This window comes from Acipenser ruthenus, chromosome 19 (assembly GCF_902713425.1).
Source record: "Acipenser ruthenus chromosome 19, fAciRut3.2 maternal haplotype, whole genome shotgun sequence".
NCBI classification, from domain to species: Eukaryota; Metazoa; Chordata; class Actinopteri; order Acipenseriformes; family Acipenseridae; genus Acipenser; species Acipenser ruthenus.
In genome coordinates this window covers 29853136-29872413 of record NC_081207.1, presented here as the reverse complement: position 1 = coordinate 29872413, position 19278 = coordinate 29853136, and the positions used below count along the sequence as shown (strand labels likewise).

Here is a 19278-nt window from a genome sequence, read left to right as displayed (position 1 = left end):
AAAGGTTAATCGTATTCAGACTTCACCACCGAGACGAGCCCCCAATTGTAGGGAAAAATTGATGAAGTATAGCATTAAGCCATACAAGTGTGCCATATGCAGTATCCTTGCAATAACACACAAATGGGTGAAGCGTAAGATTTTTAGGGAAAAACTCCAAAGGTTTTGTTCTTGTTCCCATACCGTGGGAACGGTTTCAGGCTAACTTGTAGTAATTACTAAGTAATTATTCGGTAACTTCAGTGCAGCTATATCTAGTAGCAGCCGTAACCATGTGATTACAATGACATGGACTTAAATATGTGGAATGTATAATCACTATGTAGTTAATGACATATAAATGACTTCTAGTACCTGTTTTAGACTATACAACCCTTTAACTGCCCAGTAGTTTACTAATCATTGCTCAGTAATAATTACTACAGAATGTGTGGCCCGTCACTGAAAAAACGTACCAATGAATGACATTCAGCTGGTTTCAGAGTCTGTTACTGGTGCTAATCTTCGGACTACCTTGTCTCAGGTAACAGTCCAGCATTAGGTGTCTATATCTGCTGTGGATCCTGGGTTTTTAAGAGGTAGCAGGAGCGGTTCACGTTATTTATTTATTGTTTGTTCTCACAGGTGCAGGCAGTTGCGTGCGAAAATGAAGATAACATTGGTAACGTGGATGAGGGAGTAGAGGAGTTCTTCACAAAGAAGCTGCTACCAGAAGATCCCCTGTGAGTAGATACTCTTTTCTATTACGTTCTATCGAATGAAGCGCTCCTGAAGAGTACTGTCCAGAGTTCACTGCACGGGAGATGCTGTATCCAGTGCTCCGGTTCATGAGCTTGTGTGCTGATGAGATTCCTTTGCAAGCTGCCCTGCTGTGCGTTTCCACTCTGCCCACGAGGGTCTCACTGCATGCTGGTGTCAATGTAACCCAGCCCAACTGTTATTCCAGCTCAATACACATGAACATAAACCACCTCCTAATAGATAAAAGGGTTCGAGGTTAGGTGTTGCATGCATGCAGATCAAGAGCTGTGTAACTCATGTAGCATGTGGTGAGAATGTGTCTCAACGCCCAATTTGATTTCTGTCAACCTGATTTTTTTCCATGCGTGGTGGGGTGGGGGTGACCTACACACATATAATGTTAGTATCATGTTAAAGATTGACCCTACTGGAATCACACAGTTGTGGTTGTGATGGTTTTGAGAGACGCTGCCACCTTTCCGCTGGTACATTCCTTCCTGCTTCCTTTTAGAAAAAGCCAGCAACCTGCAAAAGCTCGGGAGCCCACCTGCTCTGCTTCCCCACCCTCCAGTTCCAAGACCATCAAGAAGAAATTTGGGGATTTCTTTGCGTTCAAGAAACCCAGATCGGCACGGGGGGCGAAGGGCGAGGGGGGTCCCGAAAGCAGCCCCTCAGTGGGGCTGAGGCTCAAAAAGACTTCGATTGCGGACCTGATCCGCCCGCTGAGAGAGGCAGCGCGGGCCGCAGAGAGGGCAGACGAGAGCGCCGGCAAGGCGGCAGCAGCGGCATCCGTGACAGTGTCAGCAGGGTCATCGGTGACAGACTCTCCAGCAGCACAGCCCCCCGGCCCCGTCGACAGAGAGAGGAGCAAGACGCTGGACAGCGACAGGGAGAAGAGCAAGACCCCCGATGCAGACAGGAAGCTCAAGCCGTCCCGCCGCTCCCTGAGGGAAGGGAAGTCACAGTCTCTCATCCTCCTTCCTGGGGTCAACGAGGACGAAAATCTGCCCGGGAACCATGGCAAGGTATGGTGGCTACCTAGGAGGGTGGTTGTTGTTATAATAGAACTACATGGAGTTGGTCATTTTAAGACTGGTTCATACTGAGAGACGGTCGTGTGACATGACCAGCTAGAGTTGCAAAACATTCAAGTCTACAGAGGCTAGAAATCGACCTTGGTGACAGTCACACAATTGAAGTAAGAACCAGCCTTTAGAGTTGACCTTTCTGTTCTGTACTGCTGTTCTGAGCAGTAACTGTAGTTAGATATTTTGTATTATAGCAGCTATTTTTAGCAGAATTTTGCTAATACATGTCTAATCTGTGTGTGTGTTTTTATTTTACTGCATGCTGTATGAATGATGTGCTATGTGAATGTGTTTGCCAGTAGGCACTGGGACCCATGATTAGAAATGGCTCAGGTGTTTCCTGTGCTGATGTGTCGTCCTGCTTTCTGTTTCAGAAACATTTCTCTGACAAAGCCGCTGCTGAGGGAGCTCAAACCTTCGAGCAGAAGGTCCATGTCATGCTGCACCGGATCGGGGTTACAAAGGTACTTTCATCGGACCCCAAGAAAAACGAGGTAAGGCAAGAAGATCCATGGGTCATATAGTGAGCGTGTTTGTAAATGTTTAAATCTAGATAGAAATGCAGTATGTCGGGTGCTGTTCAATGCAAGCCGATAGCCAGAGCAGAAATCTGTATCGTACAGCACCCTATACTGTATCTTATATGATAAAGTAAAAAACAAGAATTAAACAGTATAGCTAATCTTAATTCAATGTAATTTCCATCTGATGCAACTATCTGCTAGATTGTTGCAGTTCTAGTTTACGTGTTAGCATTGAAAAGAACAACATTGTCACAAGTTTTTTTGTGTTATACTTTGATGTGTCTTTGTTCAGCTATTAACACATTGACCCCCTACAGAATAAAGAAGGAGAACTGAGAAAGGCGGACTCTGAAGGTAAGACTCACGCTATTTCAAAATGATTCACCTTCACATTTATTTGAGCAATTACTCCCCATTTGTATCCAAATGTAAAAAATGGAATGGCCTTATTCTTTAAGTAAAAAAAGTGAATGCAAATATACAAAAAGTTGCATTGTCTAGATTGCTCATAATGTCCCAAACCTGCATCCCAGTGTGTATGAGGAAAGCTGACTACTGTCTCGTCTTTTCTAGGAACCATAGTGGACAGTAAACCCCAGCCGCCTCCCCAATTTATGAAGCCTCGCACCATGTCCACCTCATCAGGTAAGCCTAATGGTGAGAGGCACACACACACGGATGGGCAGATGGATTTCAATGACATTGATTAGATCATGGTAGAGCAGATGGATTGAGGATACATGTATTGTTAGACAGACTGATTAAAGATTAGATGCAGTACGAGAAGTACAGATCAGACAGAAAGATGTGAACACTTTATTTTAATTTTAACATACGGTACAAGTTTATCATATCAGGATAACACTGGCTCAATATCAAACATGTTCAAAAGTCCAGAACACTGTCATGCAGAACTGTTGACACACAAGAACCCAAGAATATTTTAATGTACATGATGATTATATGGGAAACTTGAGCCTGGCACATGGTTTGCATTTTAGTGCAGTGAGAATCTGTTTCGGTGTAGAAGCATATGTATGTATGTATAAAAGTTTTTTAAGTCGCCCCCCCCCACCCCCTCCTCGTTCCTCAGATATTAGGCGACCCGGCCGACCAAGTATTGCAGCCGAGGCCCCAGAAGCAGACTCTACAAGCACTGCAAAGAAGAGCAGCCGAGAGCACGCCAGCCCTGCATTCCACAAGATCGTGGGAAAGCCCCCCGTCCCCGACCACAAGGACAAAAGCTCAGAGTCCCTCTCCTCTCCAAGAACGCCAGTGGCCTGTCCAGAGCAAGCCCACCCTGAGAGCAGCACGGCGGGGGCCGCGCAGGAGGCAGACAGCCTCTCCCGGTGCAAGAAGGACACTCCCACCCCTTCTCCGCGAAGAGGGACCAGTCTGGGGGAGCAGAAGAAAACGACCGAGCCAGCAATGCCGACGCCAAGTGAAGGTACACCACAGTGCTTTCATTGCACCCCTGCTCAGGCATGACTATTTAGTTTAGCAAATGTTTACCTTTCTGTAATTGTACCTGTTTCATATTTTTACATTTATTAAAAATATTACACGTTCCATTAACTGGAATGCATAACTTAAATAAAGAAGCATGTTCAACACAATAGGGGTAAGTTAGAAATCCACCCATTATAGTGAATATGTATAACTGACCTGGTCTTTTAACGGTATGAAAGTGTCTTCTCATAACAACCTTGAGTGTGTAACAGCAGTGGCGACAGCAGGTCTCTTCAGCACCCAAAGTGCACACAAGATAGTCTAATACCATAACAGATGTATTTTGTACTCTTCCCCCACCCCCTGCCTCTCTTGAAATGGTTGAAATCGTTTAAAGTATTTTTGTCTACATATTAGCGGAACGGTTCTGAAGTGCTGCTGGTAATAAAGTGTTGCTCCTAACTCCACAGACAATCTCCCGGTACCCCGGCCTCGAATAAAACCGATCCACAACCGAAGAGCCGTCTCCGTCCACGAGGAACAGCTCAGGGATCAGAGCAGCCTGCTGGAGCCGGAAGGTGAGGGTGCCTGTCACTTGTGCTTCAAAAATGAGGCGCCCACAAAAAAAACATCAAAAACTTTTAAAACAATTGCTTCATTTTAACAACCAAATAAAATGGTCTCTCTGGAAAATAGTTTTTGATGGTATTTTTAAGCTACTGTAAATTTCGGTGAATCTGAGCTTTTTCCACAACACCCTTCAATTTTGGCATGACGATAACAGTTTAAAGGGGAGGAGCAGCAGCTCATAACTGGTAGGAATTATTCCCCTTGAACGCTCCTCTGTTTAGCATCATCGGTTTCCCCCCACAGACCTGAAGGCAGCCCTATCCAGGCTTCAGAGATCCCCAGTACGGAAGAGGACGAATCGAGCAGAACTCCCCCCGTTCAGTGAATCCCAGCCAGAAGAAATGGAAGGCGAGTCAGGCAGTTACCCTCCCATCTCATCCGTTCATATAGAGACTATCCGTAAAGTGACAGCAGACTCCCGCAAGTACAAACTGACTTATAAATCGAACCAAACTATCCTAATGAATAGGGGTTTAACTATTTATTGCGTATAGCAAGAGAGGGTGACAGCTTGTCAGTTTATGTGCCATTTGGGATTGTACTTTCTAGATCAACACAGTACATTTTCAGCCAATAAATGCTTTCTGCACAGATACTGTCAATAACTCACTTTGAATGCATTACAATTCAGAAAGAGAGCAAAGCATGCCTTCAAGGACAGTGCGCATATTTTCATGTCTTGATTATGAGCTCAGGGTTGACAGTTCTGTTACTAATGCCATCAAGTATGAAAGCCAGCCTGTCTCTGCAAACGCACTGCTTATTTCAAATGAGATCATAAATTAACCACAAATAGCGAAGTCTCATGGTCAGCGATCTTCAACAGGCATAAAATGTGCTTTTCATTTGAAATGGACAACGAATACACAATTGCAGTGATGTCATGCTTATAGTCACAGGTCTGGAATTGTCTCCATTGGTTCTTTTCACCCAAGTGAATACCTGCTGTTGCTTCTCCCAAACAGGCGACAGGAAGACAGACGAGACCAGAACGAGACCAGCGACCAGAGAGAAGCGGGCAGGATCGAGCGAGGAGCTGCAACCCCCAACGAAAGATCAGCAGGTTCCACAGACTGCACAACAAACACTTCGAGACCAAAGAACTGAGCCACCCGTTACATTAAAAAACATAAACTGAACCCCAACGAAATTCTATTTTCTAACATTTCCCTTTGCACGCTCCAGATTATGTATAAAAAAAAAAAGGAAAAAAAAATCCTTTTATCATATTTAAAAAAAAATATATATATATATATATATATATATATATATATATATATATATATATATATATTAAGATGTGTTGTACTGGGGAGACCACAACAGACATGTACACAGGCACAATAGCGTGCCCAACCAGGAAGCCCTATGCAGTTGGAGATGCCCTTTGGATGGGATTCAAATCTAGTCACGTCCGGTGTAAAGATCTGGCAGTTTTAATCAAGGTGGAGGACTATGGAGATCTTTATTAAACAAGTAAAAACCTTTACGTTTTAAAATCAGACCTTGTAGGAGCTTTATATGTGAAATCTAACACACCAGTTATTGCACAATAAACCCCACCCAAGAAAGAATGATGTCTAAACTAAATCGTTTCCTGTTTTTAGTTCTCTCTCGTACTGACTCCTTATTGTCACGTCAACCTTTGCTTAGAGTGCACACCCGAACTCACACAGATAGCGCTTTAAGACAGTTAAATACAAAAAGCAAAACTGAAGTTATGAAATCACACCCAAGGAGGTTACAACAAATAGCAGCTCTCAGATGTCCGTGTAGGAAACTGCAGTGCCCATACAACATACCACAATTTTACATCAAATCAACGGAAACATGCCCCTGCTAACATGCTGTTCCCAGCATCTGACAAAAACTGATACTTCAGGTGTTACAGTATTTTAGGGCTGGAAAACATTTAACCAAAATAAATGTGGTTTGCAAGTTATACTCTTACACACCACAGGAAGCACATGGTAAAAACAGATTTGTTAAATGGGTCCTAGTGCAAATCAGTGAGCTCTGACTGGTTTGGCAATGGTTTGTTGTTAGCTTTCTGACTTGCTGTGGAGGCCCACAAAAGGAATGCCCCCTTTGTGTAAAACTGACCCTAATAAAGCCTTTGTGCTGCAGTGCATTCATCTTCTGTACAGCAGAATCAAGCTCTTTGAGCGCATCGTGAGTCAACACCTATTACAGGTTAGCTATTATAAAGTCGATTAGCAGCCGCAGGCACGGCTGTTCTTTTGTAGTCCAACCAACAGCGACCGGAATCACACCTTGTGATCAATCTGGTTTGGAGATGTATTGCCAGGCCCAAATCAGAAGGGAATCAGGGACCCTGTTAAAAACAGAAATGGCACATTTTTACAATCACTGTAAAAGACCAGGTTAAGGTCAGAGATTGCACTGCAGGCAGCAGGATGCAGTCTGGATCACATCGTAGCATCACTACACATGTCGGCGCTCAAAGAACGTGGGAGAGGTAATTCAGCACAGTGGAAAGCACTAGGCTTGTGTGTGCAAAATATTCCAATGTTTTACTAACCTTAGTGAGTTTATCCGCTTTACAAGCTCGGCAGATGGAGGCTCATAGTCGTACATAAATGAGGTCCCGTCACGATGTTTCTGGAAGTAGACAAAATGTATATGTATAAATTTAAATTATGTACTGCGTCACACTAATACAGCACCCACAATAAGTGATTTTAGATTAGACTGGATGCTTTTTTCTCTTTTATTCATACTATGCTGTACCTTGGTACTTTGGGCAATGAATATTTGCAGCTTATTATCACACACATTCATGTCTTTAGTTTCGGACCAGTGGTGTCCAGAGAAGTGACAGTCTGCTGTATGAATGGTTTGCTGATTTGAGTGTTCTGCTTACCATAGCGGTTTTCTGGCGATCTCTAGTTCCAGAGGTGCTCCCGTTCTTGTTGCTGGCTTTGCTAACTTGCTGGTTAGTCACAGTTTGCTCTTTACAGGATTTTGCCACTGCTTCCAAATTAACCATCCCAGCAGTGCTGTGTGATTTGTTTGCAGATTTGAGTGTTCTGCTTACCACAGCAGGTTTCTGGAGATCTCCAGCTCCAGAGGTGCTCCCGTTCTTGTTGCTGGCTTTGCTAACTTGCTGGTTAGTCACAGTTTGCTCTTTACAGGATTTTGCCACTGCTTCCAAATTAACCATCCCAGCAGTGCTGTGTGATTTGTTTGCAGATTTGAGTGTTCTGCTTACCACAGCTGGTTTATGGAGATCTCCAGCTCCAGAGGCGCTCCCGTTCTTGTTGCTGGCTTTGCTAACTTGCTGGTTAGTCACAGTTTGCTCTTTACAGGATTTTGCCACTGCTTCCAAATTAACCATACCGGCAGTGCTGTGTGATTTGTTTGCAGATTTGAGTGTTCTGCTTACCACAGCAGGTTTCTGGAGATCTCCAGCTCCAGAGGTGTTCCCGTTCTTGTTGCTGGCTTTGCTAACTTGCTGGTAAGTCACAGTTTGCTCTTTACAGGATTTGGCCACTTCTCCCAAAGTAGCCTTCCCAGCAGTAACAGTATTCTTGGCAGCCTTCCCAGCAGTAACAGTATTCTTTGCAGCCTTTTCTGCATTCAAAAACGTCAAGCAAGGCTTCGGTTGCACCTGCTTCCTCCTGGGGTTGACGATTTCTGGGGCCCTAACCACATCTTCGTCGTCTGTATTAAAGACGATCTCTTCGCTGTCTGAATCCACGACCTGGCACTTTCTCTTGGCTGGTTTACTTCTCAATACAACCTCTTCATCGCTGCTGGATGCTGCCACAGTGGGGCTCCAGCGATCGAACAAAGATGGTGTCACAGACCTGTCTCTGGGGATGACTGTTGTCCCCGGCAAGCTGCCTCCCGAAGCTTGTGCTCTGCCGCTGGGAAGCATGGAAGAGGAGGGTACGGGGGAAACGTTGGCATGCCGGTGTTTCTGGTAACTGGTGATGCTAGCTTTTATTGATTCATGCTCCAAGACTCGCTGCCCTGAGGCTACTGTTGCCATCTTCTCAGCTGGCTCCCGAGTGCAGGAGCTGCTGTCTGTGAACAGCTGCAGCGTGCTGTTGGGGTTGTCAGCCTGCTGCGTCCCCAGCTGACTGGGAAGGGAGTTGCTCCAGGGAAGGGCTGTTGGGAGTTTGAGGCTTACTGGTGGGCTGCTGTGGAGGGCTGCTGCCTGGACACCTTCCTCTTTGTTCTGTGCTTCAGGAGGGCTTGCGGGGGGTTGGGTCCCTGAGAAACCAAAGGGTACATTCATGAAGCAACTTATTTAATGTAGAGCGATGTATGAAAAAATACATGACCTTCACAAGATCTCTGTACCAGCTGTATTAGTTTCATCATCAGGTGCACATTAGAAATGACTGCAGAGCTATTTCAAAGTTACCATCTGACCACATTTAAAATGTTATTTGTTTAGACCATTACGATTCACTTGTATTCAGCATTTGTACTATAAATGACTATGTCTATCTTATAACTAGCATGAACTGACCAAACAGAACACAAAAAACATATATCTCGTAATACATTTGTGTGGTAGCGTTGGAAGCATTTTGTACAACCAAACAGAAAGCAGGACTGTGCACATCGGATAACGACCACATACTGCGTCCTCCAGTGGGAAGTTGGTTTTATTTTATTTATTGAATGTTTGAACAGGATTGTATAGAAGTCCACTCAATACCACTCAAAACAGCAGACCAGTAAACTAATCTATTGTAGATATCTACATCTATACTCATAAGAAAGCCGAAGCCATACCAGCAGATGAAAAGCTTATGTCCATGGATGGAATCTCGCTCCACGGGTCGTGTGATGTCCCAGCATGGGTTTGCTCATCTGGTTCGGGTTCAGACTCTGCTACACAGCAGAAACACAAAAAAAATTGAGAGAGAGAGAGAGAGAGAGAGAAAGGATTTACTCTAAGCGGACAGTAAAATGATGGTAAATCTATGTTGGAGCCTTATTAAATTATTGTCTATTAATTATGTCACTACTACGAATCCATCAAGCCAAACCCAATCCATACATGAAATGGTTAAATACAGGACAGTCTGTTCCTCGGAATCAGAAGCTCCCTCTGTATCGACTGCAGGTACGTAATCATCTCTCCATTCTAAACAGGGGGGGGGAAAAGAGAAGGATGAAGTTTACCACACCCATATGAGGTCACAGTATTAACTGCTTAAAGTGTATCTTACAGGTGTTTTTTTTTTTTTTAATCACTGAAATGCATGCAGAAGTGTTTATTAAGAATATTAGCATTATTTAAAAAAATAATAATAATTATAGGCCACTAAAATGTGATTAACATGGGTCACGGACCACACCTACCAAAAACATAACCTTTTTGTACCACGTCACATGTGACTTATCAAAAGGGAAACAGTTCTGGGCCTGTGTCTGGCCTACAAGTTTATGAGATTAAAAAAAAATAATAGTAAAAAAATAATATGGTGAACACATGCGTGTGCGGGGGTTGCATGAACTCCAACATGTCAGGGCATCGGATGCATGCCTTTTGAGGGGGGAAAAAAAAAAAAAAAAAAAAGAGGGCCGTATTCACTCCTGGGTGAGGTTTGTACGAGTCAAAAGAGGGGACTTCACCGTGAGATCCATTCACCAAAAGAATTCTGTCGTTTGTGGCGCGCACTTTCTCGACAGTGTTTATCTGGAGGGCAACTTACTTGAATATAGCATGGGATTTAGAAGCAAGCAGCAAGTCCGGTTGAAATCAGATGCGGTACCTTCAGTGCATGTCAATTTTATTTTATTTTTTTTATAAATATATCATTGAGGTTTTATAAGAAACCACCATAAACACACACAGATATAGATATATATTTTATATCCTTATTAGCCCAAATATACGGCAAGGTTTTTTTTGTAATGAAAATAAGATTTGAGAAATACAAACTCGCCTTGTCAAGTCAAGGCTGTTGCGAAAGTGTATATTGAGTACAGTATACAGTAATGGAAACAGATAAAACTAGCTGCAGTGATCATGTGGAAAAGAGTGGATTGAAATGGGGTCAAGTATCAAAGGGATAACAAAGAAGTTAGGATGCTAAAACAACACAGGCAGGGGCAAAACAACTGCTATTGAACGACCACTCAGAGGAAATCGTTGTCTGTTTCTTAATTTCCCTGCTTACCTAACAAATAAGTAAGTTACAGTATTTCAGTTACATTACTATTTGACATAAACCTACCGTCATAATATCGGCACTCACTTAATTATATAGATACTTTAATTATTGTGTGTGCATCATCAGGATACATGTACATAGTTGTTATGGCATTACCATACTGGAATGTAAACCTGTATTTCTGGATTACAAACAACTATCCAAACTTTACTGCATCAGAAAATGCGTACCACTGATGTAATGGTGAGTAAAGCAGCGCTTATTTTTCCATATTCATTGCTGAAGTTGTCTTATCTGCTTTATATAATGCCATCTTATCAATCCTTATGTCTGCTGTGCATTATTGTAATGTTTGTAATCTATCATCTTTGAAAAGATTTCACAGGATCAGTCAGTGGTCTGCTGTTCTGTGACAGTCTGTGGCCTGTGATCACAGACAAAATATGACAAAAACAGGTATTATAGGCCATAAAAGACAATCTCTAAACTAATATAAACTAGTTAGAGTATAGATACTGAAGCGTATATGTTAATCAAACACATTACAATTTTGGAAATTACACTCACCATGCAAATATGAATTGACTGTGAATAGAGACAAGTCACACGATCAACAAGAGGGTGCCTGTATACCTGACCATGTTTTAGTACAATACAAACACCCTGCTCTCATGCCAATCTTGAGGGCCAGTGCAGCAACAACCATCTTTCCTACACCCTTGTACTGTATAATGGATTTCAGCATTAAAGTCTGAATCTTGACTTGCAATTTACTGACCTGGGATGTTCTCAAGGATTTCTCTCTGCTCAGGAGGGATGATGAGATGGGCAGCGGGGAGTGAGAACGGTCTCCTGTCCTGAAAAAAAAAAAAAAAAAAAAGAATGGAGAGGCCAGTGTCATCAATGTTGTTTTGTTTTTTTTCCTGTGGAATGAGTTTTTAACCTCTACATGAAACTAACACAGTTTCTGAGAATGTCAGCACAGTTATGCAGATGCACTTATTTTGTGAATTGTTTTCATTACTTATAAGAAATAAGACATTGCAGGGTCTATTTTACTGATCTAATCAGTGGTGGAACTAAATACTGCCGCTCTTTAATAAACCAGTTGAGATTATTAATAATATTACTACCTACAAAAAACAAAAAAAAAATTATATATATATATATATATATATGAATGTCTCTACAAAAACTTTTTGGTAAGCCGTTTAAACTGGTAGTCTGTCTGAAAGAATTCTGAACTTTTGTTTTTTAGTAGAGACTTCAGTTCTTGTTGCATATATATATATATAAACAATCCATGAAATGTTCATGAAAAACCGGGTATATACATTTTAAGACGAGATTAAAATCAAGCTCTACGTGTCACGAAACGGAGGAGATTAGCAGCTAATCTCCCGTTTAATTTAATGTTTTTGTCTTCCCGCCAACAAATGATTAGAATCATTTACCCTACAGACCAGTATGTTAGACCTTTGCACAGTACACACAGTGTCACAACAATCTGGATTCCTGCTCGTGCTGTGGCTCTATTCTATTGGAAGGTGACTGCGGCTTGCTTTGTTTCCTATGGACAGGTTGAAGAGGACTACCCTGTGTTCTCTCCGCTCTGCCCTCCAGCCTGTGAGTCCCAGCCCTGGAATGCGGGGGGCAGCCCTGGAGGTGGAGGGTTCCGGGTCGGGGGCTGCCAGGTCCAGGCACTCCATCGCTATGTCAAAGAGCCGCTCGATTTCTCTCTGCTGAATGTAATCCATCATCTGAGTGAGAGATGTCTCTGTTCAAGAAAGCACAAAGGTTACATCTTGGCAGTCTCAAAACACAAGTCGTATTATTGTAAAGAAGAAAAAAAAAAAAAGACTACTTAATCAATTTGAAATAATATAGCATACAGCAATTCCTCTATTTCACTAACTGTCTTGCACTTCTTTTTTGTATATATATTAAACTCAATGAATCATTGAACTGTGCAATAAGAAGGGAACATCGTATTTCCTTAATTGTAAAAGTTCTAGGACTTGTAGTATCGGAGTGTTAACTGGGGAGCTCTGGCTTCATCTAATGCTTTGCTCAGTGCTGCAATATGTACCAGCAACCTGCATCATCCCATGGAAGGAGCCTTTCTCCCCAGTTCTCTCTAAAACCTGATAAAATCGAGCTCTTTACCGGAGTAGGCTGTGTCGTTCATGTCGTCTTTTCTCACCCGGGACCTGCAACAGAGAGGCGCTTTGTTACAGCTATAACACTCTGGAACCTCCAACACTGGCGGCTTTAAAAAGACCATCACATAGTCATTTCTGAGGCTTACAAATGATTGGGATCCTTTCCTTTGAAAAGCAACAGTCTATAGAGAATTAACTTGGTTAAAATGTTAAAGATACACTCGTATGTATATCGTAGATTGCACCTTCAACTCTTCAGTCATGTTTATGAATGAGTAAACACAGATATACAGTATAAATCAGAAATTTAAAATGATATGAAACACACATACATAGATTTAAAAGTAACACTTGGTGAATATGCAGAGATAGAAATAAGATTTTTTGCTTAGCAGTTTCCCCCATTCCAGGTTTTAATGTGCTTGATTAACCCCAGTGTATAGGTAACAAGCTCAGGTGTGTCTGTATATGAAATATAACCTAAAGCTTGAAACACTGTACTTACAGCCACAATTGTCTTATCTTTTGCTGAACTGACTGTGCCTTTTTACTGAAAAAAAATACAATAAAATCACAGGTTTACATACATATCATACATCCACCACCACAACAGCAACTAGAAAATCAGAACATTGATACTCAAATATTTTGAATCCTGAATTTAAAAAAAAAACATAAATAAAACCTATTTTAGTACATTTTATGAGGAGCTAGATCATTTCATTCGATGAGTTAATTCACTAAACTTGAGAAAGCAAAAATGAATCTTACGTGGTCCAGACATTACATGATCCAAGAAGATAAGATTTAATGAGATACTGAAATTGCTCTGTTATTACCAGCTGCAGACGTTGGCAGTTTGTGTTTCTTTTGGTAGAATTCGGAAGTTCTCGATTACGATGAAGAATTCACATTTGCACTGCAACAAGGGAGACAACAAGTTAATCTACAACCAGGACACTCACTTACAAATCAGTAAGTTCTCCACACACTCAATGAACTTGCTTGCTGTAGATTCCTGCATTGGTACTATTTTTCTCAGCAAGATATATTTGAGCTTTGTGACTCGTGTGAATAAGTGGTGGTTACATGCAGTTTAACGCTGTGCAGAATTCATGTCAGGACTGTTCTTTCTTTCCAGGACTCTCTCCTCCTTTATTAGACACCCCTTCGTCAAGTGGTTCTCACCTCCTCTGCTGCATCTTGAAACGCTACTCTGTAATTTCTCAAAACTATGTCTTTGTTCTTGAGGTTGCTCAAATCATAATGGTCTTCCTCTCTGTTGAAAGGGAAAAAACGAATTAGGTGATTTCAGTGGGAATAATTCAACCAATTTAACAGGAATTCACCCTGTTCTCCACCACAAATGTGATGTCTCCCCTGTAGACCCTTCACAAAGGACAATGTACTGAAGAGAAGACTGCATTATGATGATAATAAAAACAAATTCAAACATATTACTGTAGATTAAATTTCAAAACAAAAGGATGCTATTTGGACCATCTATATATCTATATATACAGAGTGATTAGAAAGTAAGTTTAACAACGCACCATATCATTGATGATGTGGTAAACTTACTTTCTAATCACCCTGTACATTTCCAGTGCAAAAGATACAGTAGATTAACCACCACAGGAGCTGACTTACTCTTCCAGCAGCTGCTTGGCCTGCAGTGTGATAACGGCAGGGATGTAGAACTCGTAATCGGAGATGTTCACCAGAGCTGCTGCGACTCCCTTCCCCTCGTGCGTGTAGTCAGCCAGGTCCCCAAACTGCAGAGGGGCAAAGCAATGGGAGAGGTACTGAGGAAACAACCCCGACAGGCTTCAGGACTTAGAAACGCAGGAACCGATAGCACAGTGAAACAGACCAAACATACATGCAAGTGATGTCCTGTTACTTTTTTTTTTTTTTAATGTAGTAGTCGCCAATTGCTTTTTATCATTTTCTCCCAATTTAGAACATCCAATTATTTTTAGGCTCAGCTCACCGCTACCACCCCTGCGCTGACTCAGGAGGGCAAAGGACGAACACATGCAGGCCTCCGGTGTGTGCCCTCAGCCGACCGCCGCTTCTTTTCACACTGCAGACTCACCATGCAGCCAACTCAGAGCTACAGCGTCGGAGGACAAGGCAGCTCTGGGCAGTTTACAGGCAAGCCCGCAGGCGCCCGGCCAGACTACAGGGGTCGCTGGTGCGCGGTGAGCCGAGGGCACACTGGCCGACCAGGGGTGTCCACCAATCACGGTCCTGGAGGGCCATTCCACTGCAGAATTAACAGGCACAATGAGATAATAAACTACATGAGGGTTCAATTAAACGATTTAGAACAGGGTTGTAACAAAGGTACATTGTACTTTACCTCAATGACCTGCGCTTGGACAGGTCTCAGCCTGCCCTCTGTATTTCCATAAGTTTCTAAGAGTTTCACAATCCAAGGCCAGACAACTGAGCTTGTGATAAACGCCATGTTCACTTTCTGCTCCTTAACCTAAAAAATAATGCTGATTAACAAATGAGTGCATATGATGCAATCCTTGACATTATTTATAAAGTTGTATTATGTGCTTTCTCATTTATTATTATTTGTTTATTTAGCAGGCGCCTTTATCCAAGGCGATTTACAGAGACTAGGGTGTGTGAACTATGCATCAGCTGCAGAGTCACTTACAACTACGTCTCACCCGAAAGACGGAGCACAAGGAGGTTAAGTGACTTGCTCAGGGTCACACAATGAGTCAGTGGCTGAGGTGGGATTTGAACCGGAGACCTCCTCGTTGCAAGCCCTTTTCTTTAACCACTGGACCACACAGCCTCCATTTGTTGCGGGTATATTAGTATGGCAAAATGTAAATCTGTTGAAACGTTCAACAACAAGACCCTTAAGGTACAAGGGGCATATGTTTGTGTCCCACAAATAAAATGATGCCAACTTTCTTATTTTTGAAACGAGGTGCACGAAACACGGTTTAAAATGTACTGGCAGGTTGGGTCAGGCCATCCAAATTGTCAGTTTCCTCGTTATATTAAAGAAAGAATCGCACCCAACACTGTAAGAGCCCCTGTAGAACACGAATAACACGTTCAAAACTACAAAAAAGTTTTTATTAATAAACAAACTGTATGTGTAACAACACTAACTGAATGTGTTTGTTTACTTACAATACGCCACGGCAACTGACAGCGCTTTCAAAATCTACTCGTCGACATCTCCCGCTGGCCGTTCATGTGTACCCTTTCCCCCCCGCCTACCTAGGAACACGTTGTAATACATATTGGTTCCGAGTGTAACTCAGTTCCTGCTCTCCGAGAAACGGCTTTCTCTTAAATCATTTGAGTCTAAAGCTATCAGCAGATAAAATATTCTAAGGTATTCCAAATCCACCCGATTGTTGTGCGGTACCAAATTATGTTTGATATTTTTATATTATTAAAAACAGAAATCGGTATTGCAACTTGTTCCTACGCATTCGTTAATACTTTAACAGTTAATCTTCAGTTAAACACTTGTGTGTGATAGATGTATTAATAATACTAAGATCCTGAAGAATTAAGATATATATATATATATATATATATATATATATAATTTTATTTTTTTTCCCGTAACCTCTCAGTTTGACAAACAGGAATTCTTCGAGGCATTGCATCCCAATGCCACACGATGGCGCAGTACCCAAAGCAAATCATATTCCGGTATGGGACGCCCCAAACACCCGTCTAGAGTGTAATGAGCGTACATTCAAAACACTCTGCCTGCGGTTTTAATTCCCGTTCAAACCACTCCATTTCAAGACCAAAACACTATAGCTACGTACGCCAAAAACAGTGTCGTGTAACACAATCAAATCAGGAAACTATTTAATACTAATACGTACATATACCATGTTTTATAATCACTGCTTAAATATGCAGAGCATCAAAATAAACTCATCACTATTATAACACATTTATTTTCGAAGAAAATGAGGTGCATAAATGATGGACACTGACGAAATGTTTTTGGTTTCCTTTTAATCACTGGATCATTCCTTGAAGAGTGTTTTGAAAGTAATAAATGCTTTGAAATTAAGAGTGTTTTGAGCGAGAGTGTTTTGAACCTATAAGTACATTGTTATGAACGTGACCTGAGTGTTTTGAAAGTGTAGTAGTGTTTTGAACGTACAAGAAAACACTCGCAAGAGTTTTTTTTTGGCGGGTGTTTTGAGCGTACGTAACAAATCCAAAATTAAAAAAAACAACCATGTGTATATAATATGGTATATGTTATTATATAAACATGTAACTTTATATGAGTCTTAACGATATAACTACTAAATACATTATTGATTTCCTATATTATAATACAGTTCTTAAACAGGTTTAGTCTCAAATTCAGTTCCCCGTGAAATACGGTTTCCCTTGTTTTCTTAATAATAATAATTATTTAGAAAGCGTAGATATTACATTTCAACTTTTAAAAAAAGCATTCTTTTTTTATGTTACGTTGCTGTATCATTAAAAGTGTATGGAGTTCCGGGAAGTTTAACATGAATGACAATCTGCGCGTATCCGCAGAAGATTCAAAATTGCCGGGAACCCGCTTTGATTAAATGAGCCGGGCACGTGTTGAGACAAGCGAAAGATTGTTTAGGTCATGCCAACAACAAACACTGAATTTCATGGGGAACTGAATGTGATACTATAATAATAATAATAATAAACAATGTCAGATTGAAAATGCCTTATAATTATTACCCATTAGGGTATACAGTGACGAGCTGAGCCAGCTGTAGATGAGGTAGAGTTCTGTGTGTGTGCCTCAGTGGAGATTGCGTGGTGCCTTCAGCATAAGCACTTTGTCCACATGTTTTCCAGTCTTTACAAGAGTTTGATGACAATGCCACCGCTACAATATGCTCTGAATCGCTGAAATGCAAAAATAACAAGATAAAGACCTTTGTTTTCTTGGTGAGTTTGTACTTTGCTCCAGTCTTTTGTGTTACAAGGACTGACTCCCGAGATATTTTTGGACTGGTTTCCTGGAGCCCCAGCCACATTGTTGCGAACAAATCTCACCCGCACCGCAGACAGACAGTGCAAGCGCTGTGCTTTACTGCACGTTGCTATGCTTTACTATGGGATACTTGTATAAGGTTTTTTTATATATATCATTTTCGGCTTCAGCCATTTTAAACAGTGAAACCCGGTCTCATGTTAAAATGCGTGGGGTTCTAATACTCTTGTTAATTCTGATTCCGCTCTGAGGAGTCATGTGGTTTGTGGGTGGCAGATAGCGTTTGTTTCACTTTTCCTCATCTCTCATGCAACTCGGGGTGACCTTCAGATAGTTTTTTTATTTTTTTATATTAAACAAAATTGAAATAAAGAAACAACAGGATTCAAATCTAGCGGGGGACAGGGGAGCAAGTGTCTTTGACGAGCAATGCTTCATATTTCAAAGGTGATGCTGCATACAGGTGTATTAGGAGCGGAATACAAAGGAAGCGTTAGTCTGAGTGGTTGATTTGATCATCTGGCACCCTGCTGAGATATGCCACAGCTAGATTCTTTTTTAGATACGTTTACAGAGCCAGGAAATCCAGCTGGATTTCATCAATCGCTTATTATCAGAAATATCTTCATCTAGACAATGTGGGAAAGCTATAAAAAAAAGGCCAACAAGATGCTCGGATATATTGTGAAAAGTGTTGAATTTTAATCAAGGGAAGTAATGTTAAAACTTTACAATGCATTAGTAAGACCTCATCTAGAATATTGTGTTCAGTTCTGGTCACCTGGTTATAAAAATGATATTGCTGCTCTAGAAAGAGTGCAAAGAAGAGCGACCAGAATTATCCCGGGTTTAAAAGGCACATCATATGCAGACAGGCTAAAATAATTAAATCTATTCAGTCTTGAACAAAGAAGTCTACTCGGTGATCTGATTCAAGCGTTCAAAATTCTAAAAGGTATTGACAATGTCGACCCAGGGGACTTTTTCGACCTGAAAAAAGAAACAAGGACCAGGGATCACAAATGGAGATTAGATAAAGGGGCATTCAGAACAGAACAAAGGATAAACTTTTTTACACAGAGAATTGGGAGGGTCTGGAACCAACTCCCCAGTAATGTTGTTGAAGCTGACACCCTGGGATCCTTCAAGAAGCTGCTTGATGAGATGCTGGGATCAATAAGCTACTAACAACCAAACGAGCAAGATGGGCTGAATGGCCTCCTCTCGTTTGTAAACTTTCTTATGTTCTTATTATTTGGGATAATCCCGGCATAACCACAGACAGGTGGTGATTACACTGTGCTGTAAAATACTCTAAAAATGTAAACTGCTCTAAATCGAATGAACCCCCAAATCAAAGTTACTTTGGTTTGGTTCAGATCTTATGGCCGAAATGCTAGAAATCCATTGTATTATAAATCACGAAGACACTCCCAGCCAACCAAAGCTGCTGCTGCTGTTATCTGTGAGATGTCTTCCAGCAACCTGTGGGAGTCCCAGTGAAATCTACAGTAACAGATCATGTGG

The 19278-nt window shown here is 41.5% G+C and overlaps 2 protein-coding genes across 3 annotated transcripts in view; one reads left to right on the top strand and one right to left on the bottom strand.

Annotated features, from left to right (window-relative positions):
• carmil2 (capping protein regulator and myosin 1 linker 2) overlaps positions 1-5571 on the top strand; it is a 36270-nt gene extending 30699 nt beyond the window's left edge. The window contains exons 32-40 of one of the 2 annotated variants that reach the window (XM_058992801.1): positions 625-722; positions 1253-1766; positions 2204-2323; positions 2671-2707; positions 2927-2998; positions 3447-3800; positions 4273-4380; positions 4676-4780; positions 5398-5571. In XM_058992801.1, the coding sequence (XP_058848784.1) occupies positions 625-722; positions 1253-1766; positions 2204-2323; positions 2671-2707; positions 2927-2998; positions 3447-3800; positions 4273-4380; positions 4676-4780; positions 5398-5570 (1581 nt within the window). In that variant the 3' untranslated portion in view covers position 5571. Of the gene's footprint in view, positions 1-624; positions 723-1252; positions 1767-2203; positions 2324-2670; positions 2708-2926; positions 2999-3446; positions 3801-4272; positions 4381-4675; positions 4857-5397 lie in introns of both variants that reach the window. The other variant, XM_058992800.1, reaches the window with a different exon arrangement.
• A 307-nt stretch (positions 5572-5878) lies between these two features.
• Positions 5879-16054, bottom strand: LOC117424238 (uncharacterized). Its single transcript, XM_034040414.3, has 14 exons — positions 15918-16054; positions 15118-15246; positions 14403-14527; positions 13941-14031; positions 13592-13671; positions 13258-13302; positions 12757-12800; positions 12186-12367; positions 11369-11447; positions 9471-9557; positions 9203-9301; positions 7317-8671; positions 6975-7054; positions 5879-6767 (listed from the first exon to the last, which is right to left on the bottom strand). Exons 2-14 carry the CDS (start codon positions 15223-15225, stop codon positions 6713-6715), a joined length of 2430 nt encoding a protein of 809 aa, XP_033896305.2. The 5' UTR covers positions 15226-15246; positions 15918-16054; the 3' UTR covers positions 5879-6712.
• Between the last annotated feature and the right edge of the window lie 3224 nt (positions 16055-19278).

What these genes read in the sequence shown, in the direction of transcription:
- LOC117424238 (XM_034040414.3), bottom strand. Translation starts at nt 15,225, where the DNA reads ATGGCGTTTATCACAAGCTCAGTTGTCTGGCCTTGGATTGTGAAACTC. An exon ending in CAGAGCGGAGAGAACACAGG is followed by an intron (nt 11,448 to 12,185) that starts GTAGTCCTCTTC and finishes TTTTTTTTTCAG; the next exon opens with GACAGGAGACCGTTCTCACT. An exon ending in AAGCGGATAAACTCACTAAG is followed by an intron (nt 6,768 to 6,974) that starts GTTAGTAAAACA and finishes TGTTTTTAACAG; the next exon opens with GGTCCCTGATTCCCTTCTGA.